We start from the raw sequence: 20,062 nt of genomic DNA on the forward strand, positions 1-20,062 counted from the left end.
TGATCGGATACCAGAGGGAGTTTCCGAACGCACCCAACATGATTAGGCTAGATGGGTTTCCTCATTTGACAGCAATGGTTGTTGTGAGATCATTCACAACAACAAGGCTGAAATGAGACACGATCAAATGCTGCGACCGAGAGATATCAACAAAGAAAGAAGACATATGCGCAAACGCGTTTAGTCAGTGGGATTATTGAATCAACTGCAGATGAATCTTTATTCTGTTCATCAATCCAACACGCCTCTGTACTTGTTGTTAGCCAGCTAGCTAACCGAGTGGCTAGCTTAGCTATGTGTTGTGTTTGATCTGGCTGGCTAGCTGGCTAGTTGGCTCCATGTTTCATGTTGTGAAATGGGACGACATGTAGTTATCTAGATTTCCTGCTACATAAAGGAGCGAATAGTAAGTAGCTAATTGACCTGCTTTGATGATTCAGATTGGAAGCTTAGCGAGGTAACCCACACGTATAGAAGGATGAGTACCAGCAGTAGGAAACAGCAGCATGTTAAAGGAGCCGAAGTGAGTTGCTGCGTGAAGTACTTTCTGTTTGGATTTAACATTATCTTTTGGGTGAGTAGTACAATATTTGTTTGGAAGAAAACAGTTGGCTACTAACTACAAACAAGTTTTGGTGTTGAAACTGATTTAAAAAGGAGAGAGTGTGTGTGTGTGTCTGTGTGTCTGTGTCTGTGTCTGTGTCTGTGTGTGTGTGTGTGTGTGTGTGTGTGTGTGTGTGTGTGTGTGTCTGTGTGTGTCTGTGTGTGTGTGTGTGTGTGTGTGTGTGTGTGTGTGTGTGTCTGTCTGTCTGTCTGTCTCTGTGTGTGTGTGTGTGTGTGTGTGTGTGTGTGTGTGTGTGTGTGTGTGTGTCTGTGTGTGTGTGTGTGTGTGTGTTCACATTCCCCTTGCCTGTAGATAAAACACCCATTCAATACTCTTGTACGGTGTAATGATGATCCTATTTGGACAATATTCGCCAGTTTGTGGGCAGACCATTGCTGTTATAATGTGGTTGCTGTGGTCTCTTGTTCACTATGTCATAGTAACGTTGAGCACAACGTTGAGCACCAGAAGGCCAGTAGTAGGCAATAAACTACACTCAGGCCATTGTTTCTGGGTCCACACGACCCTGATGAATAATAGCTGTTGTTCATGGGCATGGTTGTGCTGTCGCTGACTGCCCCTGCTATGCCAGTACTGGCCTTGACTGTTCCACACCTGGTCTGATTTACTGTACCGCCACTCACCCCTCCCTCTCTCCTCTCATAGACTCACCTAGTGAGCCAGTATCAACTGTTCTGTTATTTCTCTGAAGCTTATAGGGGACTTGCATTCATCAGAGATCATTGGAATGTGACTATGTGACTATTACCTATAAATACCCTATATACTGTATATCATGGAGTGGTTTATGAAGTCAGAGAGTCTTAATGGGTAGTGGCCTCAACACAGAGGCTACACTGAGTCGTTTCTAAATTCCCACCATCCATGCTCCCCCATCTCTATTCCTCCCTCCCTCTGTGTGCCGCCTCTGCCCATATATATGTCTGTAGGTTAAGCTATGGCGGGCCTGTATGGCCCAGGTGGTCTTCCCACACCCTGTCTAGGGGAAAGGCCACACAGGCCTGAATACCACCCAGCCCTCCCCTTTTAAAGGCACCCCTTTTCACTGCTGCTACTGCTATTGTGCTCAGGCGCTGCATGGCAGTATTGACACACACACACACACACACACACACACACACACACACACACACACACAGTGAGAAGAACAAAGGATGGGTGGGAGAATTGGGTGTGTTTTTTCCCACTAGGGTTCGTGAGGCAGATGGGAGCCACATGCACTTGCCTTTTCTCCTCCTCCTCCTCCTCCTTTACCAAACCCTGCTGCACACCCTCCTTCTTAATAACCACCCTGCTTCTCCATTCCCCTGTGTGTACTCTGCAGAACATGACCACAGGAGGATATAGCCTAAGAACCAACTGCCTCAGCTACAGTGTCTGTGTGACAGGGACGGTTGTATGACTTACAGGACTTTACCTTGAAGAATGAATCACTAACAACGTTCCTGTTTAAAAAGCACTTCCCCAAAACGAATTAGCCTATTCTCTTGTGTAAGGCTGCCATGATTAGTCGACTAGTCACGACGACGTCGACTACCAAAATCGTCGCCGACATATTTGGTAATCGCCGTAGTCGCATGTTTTTTGGGAGCTGAAATAAGCGTTTATTTTTTTATTTTTTTATTTTTTTATTTTTTATTTTTTTGCCTAGCACCAGGGGAGCCCCCCCTCCCAAATGTCGTTGTTTGGTACCTGTACTATATCAATGACAATAAAGACCATTCATTTCATTCGATAAGCATTCGTTTTTCTTCCCTGAAGCTGCCACTGGCTAGCGTCTCCCAGTGTCTTTGATGTACCGTATTTTCCGCACTATAAGGCGCACCGGATTATAAGGCGCACCTTCAATGAATGGCCTATTTTAGAACTGTTTTCATATACAGGGCGCACCGGATTATAAGGCGCACAGGATTATAAGGCGCATAGAATAGATACTGCAGTCAAACGTTTGACTGGGGTTGCGTTACGCCCAAGCTCCACCTACTGCGTTGCGTCACCTCTCCATCGGTGTTGTGTCAACTTCCCGTTGTCCAAGCTCCACCTGAGCGTTGTCACCGTCAACGTTCTACCTGCTCCACTGTCAAAAATATATATTTTTCCACCTCAAGTATCAGCCGTTCGTCATCTATTTTTGCAACAAGCGTCAAGGACCTGCGGTGATTCACAGCTGACTCGCGTGAATAGCAATTCGCAATAGCTGCAACCACGAGATATAGAGTAGTTAGCTACAAGCATTTTCAATCTGCTATTATCTCTATTAGTGGATTAACCGCTGTGGTGATTTAACAGCTGATAAAAATACATCAAGTAGACTACAAACAGAGCAAAACAACACCAGAAAACAACCAATAGGCTATACAATTATAACCAACAACCAATATGTGACAGCTCCTGGTGAAATGTGCAACGTACTTTTTCAGTTTTTACACATGCTTAAACTACAGATTGTAAGCTTTCAAATGATGTGTCATACATTCAAATCAGAGAAAGATTGAACACGACAGGCGTATTTGAATGTTGGTTCACCTCAAACACTGAATGGGAGAAAAGTGACTCTGACCAAACCACAACAAACGCTGCTAGCGGCTAACAGCTAACAAAACACATCGCTACGAAGGTCTAAACTGTATTTTAATAACATGACAACATACTGGGAGAACATCGACATGCTAAAAACACATAACTACACATAACTAGATGAACACACAGTTCTTGCTTTTGAACACGAGCTAAAACGAAACTATGTTTACAAGTCAACCCTCCCTTACCGGTAGCCTCCGGCAAACGAGAATAATGAATCCAATACAACCATGATAAGTGTTTAGTGATCGTTAAACTGTTGTTTATTATATCGAGTGGGTACTTTAAAACTTCAAGTTGAAAGCACCAAGAATCTCACTTTGTTCCCTCGGAAACTCTGTTTAGTCTTCTTTACTTGGGGTCTTGTGGTGTGGGACTGTGAGTAAGCACAGTATTCATAGCTTTCATGTGACGTCACAGCATAGTGGAAACGCCCACCTGACGGGCAAAAGGCACTTTTTGCGGGCAAAACCAACGGGCAAAACCCACTTTTTGCGGGTTAATAACTTTGATTTCCCGTGGGTTAGGAAAATAATTCCAACGTGTCCGGATAGAGTAGAAGACAGGGAATCCAACACTATTTGAATGGAGTCGATCCTCCACTCCTATCACCGTGGACACAGCAAGGAGCGAATTCCCGGATATAAATATTCCCTCGCCTCGCTGACAGCGGGAGTTGGGAGTTTCGTCCAGCAGCCGGTGAACGCCCGGTTGATCGAGTTTCATATTAAAAGTATATCTTCTCGGGGTGTCAGCGCGGTGGTTAAGGGCTCAAAATGACCGTATACTGATGGTGAATTTAGCAATAATAGTCTTATGTTTGTACCACCTCCATAACCGGTGTTATTCACGGGAAAAGCCGGTCAAGGAGGCACCCTTTGCAGGTCAATAACTTTGATTCTCCGGGGGTTAGGAAAATAATTCCAACGTGTCCGGATAGAGTAGAAGACAGGGAATCCAACACTATTTGAATGGAGTCGATCCTCCACTCCTATCACCGTGGACACAGCAAGGAGCGAATTCCCGGATATAAATATTCCCTCGCCTCGCTGACAGCGGGAGTTGGGAGTTTCGTCCAGCAGCCGGTGAACGCCCGGTTGATCGAGTTTCATATTAAAAGTATATCTTCTCGGGGTGTCAGCGCGGTGGTTAAGAGCTCAAAATGACCGTATACTGATGGTGAATTTAGCAATAATTATAGTCTTATGTTTGTACCACCTCCATAACCGGTGTTATTCACGGGAAAAGCCGGTCAAGGAGGCACCCTTTGCAGGTCAATAACTTTGATTCTCCGGGGGTTAGGAAAATAATTCCAACGTGTCCGGATAGAGTAGAAGACAGGGAATCCAACACTATTTGAATGGTGTCAATCCTCCACTCCTATCACCGTCGTGTATCTTGATAGTTCTTCATGAGTGAGGTGGTCTAAATAGTAGGCAGCCATGTTGAGCGATGTTGCTATGATACTTTTTGCCCGTCAGGTTGGTGGTTGCTAGGGAAGAAACCACGTGACTGAAAGCTATGAATACCGGTGTTTACTGATTACCGTAATGCTGCAAGCGGTGCGGCTTTGTAGTTTACCAGTCGTACTGAAACATTTTGACAGAGCGCCTTGAGCGCCGTGTACAACCAGTATGGATCAACAAATTAACCAATTGATCCATATATAAGGCGCTCCGGGTTATAAGGCGCACTGTCGTTTTTTTTGAAAATTAAAGGCTTTTAAGTGCGCCTTATAGTGCGGAAAATACGGTACATGCGCAGTGTCGGTCATCCGGGGCACACGTGACTTCCCCGGAAAAACAAACAGAGAAATGTCTTCCTGTCCTCGTACCTCTAAAGTGTGGGAGCATTTCAACCACAACGTTGAAAAAAAGAATGTAAAATGTAAAATTTGCAAAGCTGAACTCGCTTATCATGGCAGCACGTCTATGATGCGCGAGCATCTAAAAAGGAACGTTGTGGCAGATGACGAGGAAGACGATGGCTCGTCTCGGTAAGCTAGTTAGCTTGTTATTGGCTAACGATATCGTTACGTTAAAAGCCTTCTTACATTATTTTACGTTGTCATCAAAGCGATACTTATCAAATAGCTAAAAATGTTGTCTTAACGTTACAGTGCTAAGAAGGCGCGTTCTACTATGAGATGAGTGAAGCAAAGCAAAACTTTTGTACTCTGTACAAGTATTTATTTTTGTTTTTGTATTCTTTTGGTTGCCTAGTGCCTAGCCTACCTCATTTTACTCAGCAGTTTGCACCCTCTACTACTCTTTACATTACATTACATGCAAGTGATGCCAGAAATAAATCTGCAAAGTTCATTAAAATATCTATTTTTGAGTGAACAATCATTTTAAATGTCTTTATTTTTAGTTAGCACATGCCTACAACAACAACTAACAACTTCAAGCTAAATTTAGAAGCTGATTTAGAAGATGATAGCTAAATAAGAGCGATTGAGTAATTGTGCGATAAGCTGTAATTTATGATCCGATTAGTCGACTAATCGGTAAAATAATCGGTGACTAGTCGACTATGAAAATAATCGTTTGTGGCAGCCCTACGATGGATGTGATTCTCGTAAGAGGAGAGCACTGTCTTCCAATTATGCACATCACCACAGAATGAGTTGAGTCACTTTCTGACTAATCCCACCAGTACTCTCTACCCTCTACACACACACACACACACACACGCACAAACGCATAAACACACACACACGCACACACACACACGCACACACACACACACACACACACATGCACACACACACACACACACGCACACACACACACACACACACACACACACACACACACACCTATAAGGCGTGTTACAGAGTTTCCCTTTAGCTTACATACTGTAACATGTCCCGGCCTGTCTCTGTTTCCGTTAATAATTATGACAAGATGTGCGTCACTTGTGTGCCGGGAAACTGGATATTTGTTGGGACAAACTCGAGGCAATTTGCCAAAGTGTAGAGCTGGGGGGCTCCATATAACTTTTATGTTCCTTGTTAGGCAGCAGTAGAAGTGTAAGCCTAGCCTAAGTACATTTACGGAGGAAAATATTGGGAGTGGAGAAGAACTTCCAAGAGCTAGCCTACTAGGCGTACCAGGCCTACCCACTTTATCTCCAACGCTCGGGCTTGTTGTTGACAGACAGATATGTTCACACAAGAACAACACCTAGCCTAGCTCTCAGAATAGGCTCATTCCCCTCTCCACATAATTAATCATGTTTTCCACTCGGATGGCTGAGATGTTTGGGAGCAGTGCATGCTGTAATTAAGATGGTTTGAGCTGCAACAGAGTCGCTGAGCTGGCGGAACACTAGACTGGTCTTTACTGTAGCAAGTCTTAACTGTAGTATCCTACTCTAATGGTCTTCACTGTAGTATCCTACTCTAATGGTCTTAACTTTATCCTACTCTAATGGTCTTCACTGTAGTATCCTACTCTAATGGTCTTAACTTTATCCTACTCTAATGGTCTTCACTGTAGTATCCTACTCTAATGGTCTTAACTTTATCCTACTCTAATGGTCTTCACTGTAGTATCCTACTCTTAATGGTCTTCACTGTAGTATCCTACTCTAATGGTCTTCACTGTAGTGTCCTACTCTAATGGTCTTCACTGTAGTATCCTACTCTAATGGTCTTCACTGTAGTGTCCTACTCTAATGGTCTTCACTGTAGTATCCTACTCTAATGGTCTTCACTGTAGTATCCTACTCTAATGGTCTTCACTGTAGTGTCCTACTCTAATGGTCTTCACTGTAGTATCCTACTATGGTCTTCACTGTAGTATCCTACTCTAATGGTGGATTTCCACTGACACTTTTGAGAAAATTCACCAGCCACACTTATATTTTTTATATATACACTTATATATATTTTTAAACAACATTAACGCAAAGATCACAGACAAAAAGCATGACTCCTGATGTATTGAAAATTACTCCCCGCACAGAACTAACCACTTTGGTCGGCTTGGTTAAGTTAAGTTAAGTTTCGCTCCTATCCCTGTGTTCAAATTTCTCTGCCTCATGAGGAGCAAGGATAATAGGCCTAATAGTTAACGTTGATGTTGTACGTGTTGCACACTACAGCAAGGGGTTTGTCTTTTTCATGGAAGAACGCACTGATACATCTGGTGTGGTGTCCCTAAGACAGATCCTTAGGGTCCTTCCAACCCTGCTTGCAGAGAATAATCAAAATAACTTCATTTTGCAGTGGGGATCTCTGAGGATCTCTGACGTGTAACTTCCTTCAAAAATAAGTGTTGGTCTCAAAAATGTAGACTATTTTGGTGTTGTTGTTAAAATTAAGAGGAAAAATGTAGAACCACAAATGTAGCCTAATCGATTTAGGCTAATTAACATACATGAAGAGTTTCAAAGGCAAATTTGTTTCTTGTGTTTTGTGAGTTTTATCCATTACCCTTTTAATGTTATATAAGTTGATAAAAGAAGACATTATTACCTTAAGCAAAGTGTCTATTGTCTATATCTACCTTTGTTTCTCTATTTTAGTTATGTCATCATGTACAGAACAACATTCACATCAACGGATGATGATCATGCAGTAGTTACATAGTTACATACTGTATGTACTGGATGTAGGCTGAACTTCACTTCACTTTACTGCAGCTCAACAACCAAAATAGATATCCTCAAACTCAAGGTATCATGATTATTAACACCCACACTTTCTGCAGACGTAGGCCTAATTGAATCTCTTAATTTGGAATAGATCATAATAATATTAATAATAATAATAATAATAATCCATGGAGATTTTAGGGTAGTTCCATTACTGAATGTTGCATTACTGCAGTTCTTTAAGTGAATATACTTTTTCTTTTTTCACTTTCATTGGGAATTGTTGGATTCCATTATCAGAGTAATCATTAGAGTGCATAGATTTAAACTTTGCTGTCAAGGGTTTTTGTTTGCCATACGTTTGAAAGTGAAAAATAAAGTCCCAGCCCCCAACATTCTATTAACGTGGAAATGCCCAGTACTGTATGGGTTATGTAAAGTAGTGAGATTGGGGTTGTCTGTTATTAAGCAAATTCAGGTTAATAAGATCAACTGGCTCAAGAGGGTGTCTTCTCAAGTGTCTATAATCTCTGTGTGGAGAAGAATCTCCAACTCTTGCCTCACTGCCTACTCTGTCTCTGTAATCTTATATGGATTAGTCTGATCTGGAGGCAAATGGGATTAGGCCGACCTCCCACCTCAGCGTTTACGTGATGTGTGATTGACTCCCACCACTACTCAGGACAGCTGCTTCTCCCAGGCCACCACACCCTTCAATAGAGTCTGGCATAGCAAACCACAATGACAGCGTCTTCTCCCAGGCCTCCACACCCCTCAGTACAGTATGGTATAGAGCAGCAACATGCTGCTTCTCCCAGGCCATAATTGTAAATTATTAATTAATGCAATTGCAATGCGGAGTGCCACAATGTGGAGTTTTCCACTATGGCTTCATTTGACATGATGATAATTGACATGTAGAATGTTAGTGCCAAAACTCATTAAAACAAATTAAACCAAATCCACAGGAATGCAGATTTTATGTTAAAGTGTTATTGAAATGATTGCTTTCACTGATTTCATTTTTATTCACACATTGGTACATTTGCAAATGTAAGAGCATTCATCCACAAATCTTAAGCCATATTTACAAATAGTTTTGTATTTATTCAAATACAAATACAAATCAAGAGGTCCTTGTGTAAATGAGCCTATATAAATATAATATTTAAAAAATGTGTGCTTTGTGTAATTAATCTAGCTCCATAATTGTATATCAATGGGGCATGTCCATTCATATAACCCCTGCTTTATTAAAGTTATTTCAATCATATTTGGTATAGCATAGGAGCTACAGTATATGAAACAGAGTAACATACTGGGAAACGCTATAGTTAACTAGAAGTTAGCATCACATTCACATGTTAGCGAACATTAGGATACGATAAACTACATAAGATAAAATACTTCTTTCAGACTTACAAGGCTCATATTCAGCTATTCAAATAAGGCTTCATGTACTTACGGACATAATTTCTCGAGGCTATTAAGTAAAGGGGTGTAGATCACAATATCACAGTCTGGCCAATGCTACACATACATTCGACAAGAAAAAGGACCACTCAACATTGCAAATTGAATGATTCAACACTTATTTTGTGTTGACAAGTTGAAGAGCAATGGCACTCTTCAACTCTTTATCGATCAATACGTGAGTATGTGGGAAATCCCATCCATTGTTATGCTAAGAAAAAACATCCACAAAAGGTGCCACCCAAGGGCTGCAACAGGTGTTCCAGTTCTGCTCTGCAGCTGGGAGCTGATGGAGCCAATACTGGCAAAGGGGGGGGGCCCCTCTTTATTGACGAAATTGACGTCACCACGCAGCAATGCGGAGACCTTGTAGAGCCTTTTTAGTCGGGAATATTGGTTGAAGCCCTTTATTGTAGGCAGGCTTAGTGGTGGATACTGTAAGGCTGAAGAGATTTTGTTCCACAGAGCGATTCGAAGCAAAGACCAGACTGACCTACAGAAGCTCTCAGGAAATTACACATCCTCCTGCCCATACGCTGGAAACTAGGCCAAGGCTAGGCCATTCGAAAGAGTCTCCCTTGCCACAAGTCGATCGTTAACCTCTCTGAGAGGATATGCACTAGTGTGTGTACTGTGGTGTTATAAGAGTAGTGCTGACATGACAGTTCTTCTGTGTTTCTCTGTTACAGCTACTGGGAGCGGCCTTCCTGGGCATAGGTCTGTGGGCATGGGCGGAGAAGGTGAGCTAACACACACACACACCGGCCGTGATTCCTACAGTAGCATGCCATAGATTCCTCTCGTTATCCCTTCTGTTACCTAAGTAACAAACAAAGAGTTAATTGCAGGCGAGAGTTGGAGCTCTGGCTTTTTTGAGAGAAGTCACTGGCTGTCGTGTTTCCTCCTCCATGTAACACATGGTGCCATGTTAATGCACCTCATCTGGTACGGCACATGCATTAGGTCCATTCTTATGTCAGTCAGGAAATGAAACGTGCGTCATTAAATTCAATGTGACATGGATGTGCCACCATAAGCACCACTGAATGTGGGTGTGGGTCTCTGCAATGGAATCTGTCAATAAGAAATGCTTGTGGTTGGTTTATGCCCGAGTTCCACTTGAGGGGACAACGTTTAATGCTAATAAATGAGCAGACTTTGGGGGTGCTACAAGGCTCTAATCTCTTTCAGTTGTAGCTTCTAAAACTGAAAACGTTACAACGAATTGGATTACCAATGAATGTCTGGAGGTAATAGCCATTTATACTCTCTTGTTAATTATTTTATTTCTCTCAGTAAACTAAACGTTGGTTCTGCCGTCGTTCTCTCTAGCGTGCAAGATGATTGCATTTTGATCGGTTTCAGACTGACTGACTCATTTCTGAATGGTCAATTAGGCGATTACTTAGTTGGACATGGTACCACTTGACTTAGTAATTGGGTCAATGACGTGACGTGCATATTTTTGTGTCATGTATATTATTTCCATTTAAAAATAGATTAATCAATTCAAGTCATATATGATTTTATTCTATACAACATGGTTAGTTTGAATGTATTGTCAGTACATTCTAATAATATGGATTACTTTGTGTTTTAGCATCTCAAACCCCCAAAATGTCAGGTGGCGCAACCGTCTCAACAAAGGAACAGATTAAGAACACTGTTAAAAGTGGTATTTTAATAATAATATATTCAATATAAAATACTGTGGCATGATTTTATGTTTGAAACCTTTCAAATAAACACACATTTACAAATAACAATAGTTTTAAAGCTATTGAGATAATTGAGGAACTTTTGTCCCGTAATTTTTTCCCCTCAAATGTCAGGGTGGCACAACCGTAAACATGGGACTTTTATTTTGAAATCAAGAGACTATTGCATCAGCCAAATGTTTCATCATCCAGAGGACCCTGTCTGACATCTGTGGCTGAGTGAAAAGATGTGTAGAGCGCTCTCAAATATTGATAAAAATAGATAGTTTCACCTCAGAGGTAGGAGGGTATATTTTCCATGTTAGGTGGTACAACCAATGTAAAACTAGGAAAATTGTATTTTATCATAAAACTACTATTCTGTTTTAAAATGATTTGTATGATATTGCTAGCATAGGTCAAAGCTAATGCAGGTGTCCAAGTAGAAGTCTGTTTAATTTGAAATCAGTGGCAAAAGTCAGGTGGTGCAACCGGTATGTCAGTTGGCGCAACCACAATTAATGCCACTATATGGAATAAATACTGTTATTTAAAGCTCCAAGATGCTCTAAAATGTGTATTTGCGTCTACTTAAATATATATTAACACTTTTAAACATTTCACGATTATAATGTCTTTAATTTTAATCATTTTAGATGCCACTGTCGGTGAAGGAAAAAGCAGCCCAAAAACAATGATTATTATTTATTTATTTTGTCTAATAGATATAGATAGATATAGATAATAGATACATGACAAAGATTTCACTTAATAAATAAATAATAGGAAAATATAAATACTTTTACAAATAATTGGTTGCGCCACCTGACAGTTTTTGAGCAATTATGTTAGAAATACAGTAAAAATTTAACAAATTAACAAATGCGGCATGTTAAAGCACATTGTCACATACTCAAAAATAAAAAAGTTATGTATTTTGAACAAAGTTTAAAAAAAAAACTTTTTAGAAGCCTTATTCGTCATTGACCCAATTGCTGTGCTAGTGTGGAAACATGTACCATCTTTTTTAGTGATAGATAGATAGATAGACTTTATTTGTCATTGCTACAGTACAGGTACCAAACAACGAAATTTAGGAGGGGAGGCTCCCCTGGTTACTGAGTTACTGCTCCCCTGGTTAATTATCTCTGAACAGAGGAATGCCATGGTGAGACCATGTAAATAATTGATAAAGACTAAGAATCAGTCACGTTTCATTAATTTCAAGCGTCCTTGTGTGATTCATCAGAGACGCAAACCTGTTGATTTCAAACCGACTGTATAATGATCAGGATTCTTACTTATTCAAACCAGTTGGACCAGTATTAGCAGTCACAACAGTAGAGTCATTAAGTAAAGAAAGAGTGCCTTCATTAGAAAGGCTTTGGAAAGGTTGCCCTCATTGCAAATGTCACCTGCTTTGTTTGAGATGTCTGGTTTAAGGTCAGCAGATGTGACACTTTTAACAAACTAAAATGAAACCTTTTGCACAAGTGTGCTGTGGCCTCTTCTGCTTCCTTCCGCGTAGTGAAAAGGCAACACACCTGTAGCAGACATGTCGACTCCAGACATGTAAGGGCCTTCCTTTCAATACCGTATCTCTGACAGACCTTACTTGAAGCCCTAAGGCTCCAACGGGTTAATCCAGGCCTGTCTGTCTGGGCTGTTTGAGGTGAGTCTCAGTGGCAGCCCAGAACAGGTGTTCCAAACCTTTCCCCCCCCTGGAGACCCCCATCCCCCCAACTGAAGAAAAAATAAATGAATACATAAATTGCATTTTCTATATTAGATATATCAGAAAAAGTCAGTTACTGTCTCAAGGTTTTTGATGTCTTGCTATTATTTTGAGCAGTTACCACTGATTTCTCTGTAAGTTACACACATGTAGTTATTTGTTGAATAATATAATTTCTAAAAATAATAATAATGCCTCAAATCTACTACGGCCTTGCCTTGAGTCATCTCAGCCTGCAGTCTGTTTGGGAACCGCTGGCCACTCTCTAGGTTGAGATGAGGGCTAATGTTTCCGTCCTCCCTGCCACTCCCTGCCGCTCCATCTAGACACAGGGTGAATCTCAAAAGACTTTCCTGGATTCCTCTCATTCCTTTCTCCTGACTGCCTCCTGCTCAGAAAGCTTTGGAGGAGGAGGTGGTCAGAGGGGAACAGCCTCAGATCTTCTCCTCCAATGCTTTTTGAGAAAGAGGGCAAGGGAGAGAGGATGCAAGGAATCGAGGAAAGACTTTTGAGATTCACTCAGTAATAACTTCAGAAAGAACAAAGGAAGGATGCACTTAAAGAAGTATTTGAACAAGGCTCAGGTCTCACCATCTGTCCTCCACTCCACCAGGGCGTGCTGTCCAACCTGTCTGCCATCACCGACCTGGGGGGGTTTGACCCTGTGTGGCTCTTCATCGTGGTGGGAGGAGTCATGTTCATCCTGGGCTTCGCTGGCTGCATCGGCGCGCTCCGTGAAAACACCTTCCTACTCAAATTTGTGAGTCTCTGATTTCGTCTTCACTCACTTAGAACGCCACAGCTCAACTCATTCACACCTTTGGATCTGCAATTCACCCATTCAGTCTCACCTTTAGCTCATAGGAGGTGGTAGTTTCAGAGCCAAATATAACATGTTTGCCATAGGTGTGGATGTTATGTCATAGAGAAAGTCAAGCTTTGTTTCACATGAATTGGTAAGCCTACCTCGAATTAAACCTCTCATGTATGATTTAATCTGTTTTGAGAGAGGCAACCACACAACTAACTTCACCTATAGCTATTTTCACCCTCAGCACCTTGTTATTGCTTATCGTCAGAACACGTCATTCAGTATTCAAGTTGTCGGTTCAACTTTATTGATGACTGCGTGACTGACAGAGACGAACTGAGCCCTCACCGCTAGTTGCCACTCTCTGTGGCCATTACCTCCAGCCCCAGTCCATTAGCAGCAGGCCCAGGCTGCAAAGGAGAGGCAGGATCCTCTCTGATGAGGAGCTGATGTGGCTTTTGGGCTGGGAAGGTCTTTATGACCCCCATGCATTTAACATTACTCCTAATTTCCTCCAGGCTTTACTGTAAATGGATCATAATGGTACCAATGGGGCCTGGGGGGGGGCGGGGAGGCGGGGCCCCCACACAGCTATGTCTATGCTCTCATTGTGTTAATGTACCGTATTACAAGGACAATATCACTGAAAAGTTGTTGTTGGTTTACAAACATGATCAAGACAGCATTGTAGAGGGGGAAATTACTCAGATTTGACACACTCAGGATCTGAATGTGTGCACTTGAAATAGAATTTAGTGTTTTCTGAAACACCTCGCCAAAAAGTAAGTGCTGTGTGTGTTCCTCTCCAGTTCTCTGTGCTCCTGGGTCTGATCTGGTGTGTGTTCCTCTCCAGTTCTCTGTGTTCCTGGGTCTGATCTTCTTCCTGGAGCTGACCGCGGGCATCCTGGCCTTCGTGTTCAAGGACTGGATCAAAGACCAGCTCAACTTCTTCATCAACAACAACGTCAAGGCCTACCGCGACGACATCGACCTGCAGAACCTCATAGACTTCGCCCAGGAATATGTGAGTGTTCTCAAACTAGACTCTGGTCCATGCTACAGCAGGGGGTGACGTCATCAGGTCTCTGTTACAGCGCTGACCTGTCCAGCTGTCAGGTGAATAGCGAAGCCACAAAGACAGGGATGAGACAGAGGTTGGTAACATCTCTAGCCATAGCTGTTCTGCTCCAACCCGGTCTGTTCCTCCTGTGTTGCAGTGGTCTTGCTGTGGAGCCCATGGACCCAACGACTGGAACATGAACATTTACTTCAACTGCACAGAGCTGAACCCCAGCCGAGAGGGCTGCGGAGTCCCCTTCTCATGCTGCGTGAAAGATCCCGCCGTAAGACTGTACTACTTTTAACGATCGTCCATTTTAATCTTACTGTGATTGTTCACTATTGCACAATTATATTTTGCGCAATTCAGTCTCGTTTGACGGCAAGCAAGAACTAAATAAAATTAAGCAAACAAACAAACAAACAGAGACATAGATATCTCATCCATTGGCATTCACATGTAAACACACATACCAGGGCTATATCATACTATATCAGCTATATTCTGGTCAGATTTCCAAATGTTTATTTGCAGAGGGGGCCAGGCATTTTCCACACGTGATTATTCTTCCCAATAACTCTATACAATCCATACAAAAGAATGCACAGACACCACTGTATTTGTCTTAAGTACGTTTAATTGATACATTTATTTAAACAATTGATTGTATGTGCTTATTTTGTATTGAATACAAATAAATGTACGTGCTTATTACAGGCCTATATAAGTGCATGCTTTTCTTTCTGTTGAATAACACCTTTCTCGCTGACTGGGTAGGAACGCAGCACTGATCTTTTTCACTTGGTTCCAAAAAAAACAAAAGACACAAAATTGGTTCATATGAAGTCAGGGCAATTGGGCTCCCACGCTGCCAGTTGAATAAGCCTGCAGTATATCTACAGTACATAAACCATACACACCTAGATCTATATACACTATATCTACAGTACATAAACCATACACACCTAGATCTATATACACTATATCTACAGTACATAAACCATACACACCTAGATCTATATACTATATATATACACACACTATATCTACAGTACATAAACCATACACACCTAGATCTATATACTATATATATATATATATATATATATATACACACACTATATCTACAGTACATAAACCATACACTCCTAGATCTATATACACTTTATCTACAGGACATAAACCTACACACCTAGATCTATATATACTATATCTACAGGACATAAACCTACACACATAGATCCGGTTTCCCGGACACAGATTAAACCTAATCCTAGACTTAATCACACGTTCAATAGGGATTCTCTATTCAAATGCTTTTTCTAGGCCTGGGTTTATATTAATCCCCATCTCGGAAACTGGCCCATAATCTTCTAAAAAGCTTTCTGACGCTGTCTTGTTTCTGTTCCCTTGTAGGAGGACGTCCTCAACACGCAGTGTGGCTACGACGTACGACGTCAAGGGGTCGGTATCTCTCTTGTGTTCCACACGTCCGGTGCTGTTTTTTTTTTTTAGAACAGTGGACCATAGCAAACCGCTTCCTTTTACCATTACAATCCTTCCCTCCATTGTTCAGGGAGCCATTTCAAAGTCACCTACAGACAGATAGTCAGATCAGATAGTCAGATAGAGTCAGAGAGGGTGAAGAGTTAAGGAGCATTTGGACTCCTTCTCTCCTCCTCCTTTCCTTAATAACAGATTGTTCCTCTAACAGGGATAATTAGCTTCCCAGTATAGCCCGGGGAACAGCATTACTACTACGCTCTGTAATTGAGGGACTCAGAAGGTTGTGTGTGTGTGTGTGTGTGTGTGTGTGTGTGTGTGTGTGTGCGCGTGTGTGTGTGCGCGTATGTATGTGTGTATGTGTGTATGTATGTGTGTGTGTGTGCACCCGTGCGGTGTGTGTGTGTGTGTGTGTGTGTGTGTGTGTGTGTGTGTGTGTGGGCGTGTGTGTGGGCGTGGCAGAGACAGCTCGTAGCTCTGCAGTCAGCCACGGCCAGTCAGCCTGTTGCCATGGCGTTGCATTATGTAGTGACTCTCCATCGAGAGTATGTGCCATTATATACATATTATATTGGCACATATGCTGTGCTATTGAAACTAGCTGTGACCTGCACAAAGTTCCTGAGCTGATTGTTTGTGGAGAGTTCAGTCACGGCGTGTGTGTTTAGTCTATGTGTGAGATAGGAAGAAGGAATAGCAGAGCAACAAAGAGGTCTGAAATAGCTCTAGGGGAGTTCATTGTCACAACAACACACACTGCTTTCTTGCCTTTTCATTGGATGTGCAGACTCTGTTACCTCCCATTGGTTGAGAGTTTAGATTTCCAGGTTTCCTGAGGGAACAAAGGATTCCTTGATGGAGTGTCCCGTAGGAGTAACAAAGACAGCATTGTGGGAGGGCCTCCCCCCCCACCCTCTCCCATTCTTAGCCTCACAATGTCACTGACAGCCCAGCTCTAAATTATACCTTGTTGTTCTTGGTCCTCAACTGATCCTATACGTCATTCTCTTTACTTGGCAACACAATGCTGGCCAGGGCAGAGAGATCTGCTCCTCTGGTCTGAAAGAAGACACATTGTTATTAATGACACATTATTGCATTATTACATTTTAAGAACAATGAAGTCTTTCATTGTCCTCACAAGAGTGACTGATTATCTCTCATATTAAACTTCTGCACTTTAACCGCATGAAGATAAACCACACTATGATCTATGCCAGCGTGGATTCAGTACTTCCTCTCCCCTCATGTTAGTCATCGTTCAAAGGTCCCTCTTAACACTCTTCTTTTGTCTCTCTCAGATGCCCTTGATTACGTTTTTTTTTTAAATGTTGTTTCTTTGTTTTTTCTTATTAGGAGCTGGAGCAGCAGAAGTACATCTACACCAAAGGTTGTGTGGGTCAGTTTGAAAAGTGGCTTCAAGACAACCTGATTGTTGTAGCTGGGATCTTTGTGGGTGTTGCACTTTTACAGGTAAGACATTCTCTCTGAATAGCCACATACAGTACATACACATTCATGTACTGTTGTTGCTGTGAGGGCGTGTTGTGTGTCATTACCACCATCTGCTGGTGAAAAACAGTACTGCAAATGCAGTCTCTGACTTGTATTATACTTGTCCCCTCCACACTCACGTGTCCTTCATTTAGATTTGTTGTGTTATTATTTGGATGTCGTCCTTCTTAATGTCTCCTCTGTCATTTCCTGTGTAGATATTTGGGATCTGCCTGGCTCAGAACTTGGTGAGTGATGTCAAAGCGGTCAAGGCCAACTGGTGACCCCCCCCAGGCCTCCTGGGAGAGGTGACGTGTGGTGGGGTGGGGGGGTGTTCTGAGTGTGACACCCCATCAGCCCGTCCGGTTCCAGCCCCTCTCCTCTGACCCGTGGCCCCTGGCCAGCTCCTCCAAACGCTCTAAGGCTGAGAGCTGAGAACGCAAAGAGCACTGTTTACTACCGTCCCGCTGGGCTGGGCTGGGGAACGCACACACACACACACACACACACACACACACACTCACACACTCACACACTCACACACTCACACTCACACACACAAACACACACACTCTCTCTATCTAAGCTGACTTCAGAATTGGACTCTTTATAATTGTGTTTGGCTCTGTTCATTGGCTGGGTGTATTTATGTGATGCTGTCGCACGGAGATTCCTGTCAGCTGGGAGCAGAGAGGACTGGGACCAGAGCAGAGGAAGAGGAAGAGGAAGAGGAAGAGGAAGAGGAGGGGTTCATCAGTCACATGTCCATCTGTCACCGTCTCCTCAGTATCGGCAGTGACGATCTCCATCTCCCATTCTGAAATGCCTTCAAGCTTTCTTAGATGCTATTCCACTTCTACCTACTGTACTATATTCCATGGAGTGGAGAGTGGGTTACTGACTGACTGACTGACTGACTGACTGACTGACTGGATCTTGTTTTGTAATTTTACTCCATCACTTATGACCACTGAGAGACAGAACGCTGGCACCATTGAAGCCCGCAGATGGGTTAGGGGATAATCCCATTTTATTTCAGGAGCGGATTTTGAAATTCCAATTCAAGAATATTATAAAAAAGTGCCATTTATTGTCAATGAGGATTTTTCCGTTCTTGATTAGAAATGTCACCATTATATAGTCCAGTCTGAAGCTCCTCAAGGTCTATCCAACAATGCATGTCATTAAGAGCTTGCTTTCTATTGCAGTTTCTAACACACACACATATATATATATATATATATATATATATATATATATATATATATATATTTGATTGAGGTCTGTTGAGTTTAGTCAGACAGATGAAGAGATGTCGGCAGCGTCTCAAATGACCTCCTGTTCCCCAGCACTACTTTTGGTCAAAAGTAAGTACCACACTGTCTGGTGCTGTAGTCCTAAGTAGTAAGAAATAGGGTGTCATTTGTGATTGGCCTGTTTCTTTAAGAGCATCCCTGAAGCACAGGGGATGGCAGGCGAGGCTGGGCCTTTTTACTTGATCTTAGTAACTGACGTTGGTTTTTCTGCATTGGTTTTGTCTGGTTTCCACCACTAACATTTGGAATCTTGAAAACACGGCAGTTATTTTATGTTTTATCTTTGATTTTTATTTGATGTTTTTGTGACTGTTTTGTTTCCTCCTTTGTATTTTTTTACACTAGTGTTGTCTTAATAGAAATCTATTTTCTCCCTACTCCTTCAATTGGACTGTTTTTTTAATACTTTTTTTGTATAGAATAAAACATAAATAGTATCTTTATATTAGCAACAAATCTCAATATATAACATGAATGCTGCTTTGACTTTGACTTAGATAATTGATATTTAGTACAGTAACCAAGCTAATCTTACATGGTGATGGTGAAAAAAAACGAATGCCATATTATTATGACTATTGTTATTGTTCTGCATACAGTGGGGGTTGTCATTTGATACTTGTTTTTACCATTTCAATACACAAGGGTTTACACTTTGTACTCCCATGTGATTGTCCCCTCTTGATTGAGAACAACATGTTCAGTATACTGTAACATATCTGTTTACTACAGTGCATTGTGGGATCATAGGGCATCTGCTGTAGGGAGCAGAGGAGAACCTGTAGGCGTGACCAGTTCTTATTGGACACTATCAGGCCATAGTACCACATGGTGATTGGTAGTGGGACCAGACAGAATCGTTGAGGAGGTTATAGAGACACGGTAACAGCATTTTTAGCATAGGTAACCAATTAAGTTGTAGCTAAGCTATCCATGTTGTGGAGAAGTAGTATCTGGTATGTAATGTATGTGGGTTCAGTGAATTCCATAGGTATTTCATATGATGACTGGAGGCTTAAAGAAATGTTGTCTTCCATCTGGTCCTGGTACCTGGCCTTCCATTGGTCTCCCTGTGTGTCAGCTGTCTCTACCCTACTCCTCTCCCCTCCCAAGGTCTCCCTGGTCTCCCTGTGTGTCAGCTGTCTCTACCCTACTCCTCTCCCCTC

At 42.1% G+C, this 20,062-nt stretch overlaps 1 protein-coding gene across 1 annotated transcript; it reads left to right on the top strand.

Moving 5' to 3' along the window:
* The first annotated feature begins 363 nt into the window (after positions 1-363).
* Positions 364-18,178, top strand: tspan17 (tetraspanin 17). Its single transcript, XM_080524965.1, has 8 exons — positions 364-574; positions 9,970-10,020; positions 13,326-13,472; positions 14,377-14,547; positions 14,741-14,866; positions 16,000-16,047; positions 17,443-17,559; positions 17,799-18,178. The coding sequence occupies exons 1-8, from the start codon at positions 479-481 to the stop codon at positions 17,862-17,864; spliced, it is 822 nt and encodes a 273-aa protein (XP_080381091.1). The 5' UTR covers positions 364-478; the 3' UTR covers positions 17,865-18,178.
* Positions 18,179-20,062: the final 1,884 nt, after the last annotated feature.

Source organism: Nansenia antarctica (assembly GCF_963989245.1).
Source record: "Nansenia antarctica genome assembly, chromosome: 3".
NCBI lineage: Eukaryota > Metazoa > Chordata > Actinopteri > Argentiniformes > Microstomatidae > Nansenia > Nansenia antarctica.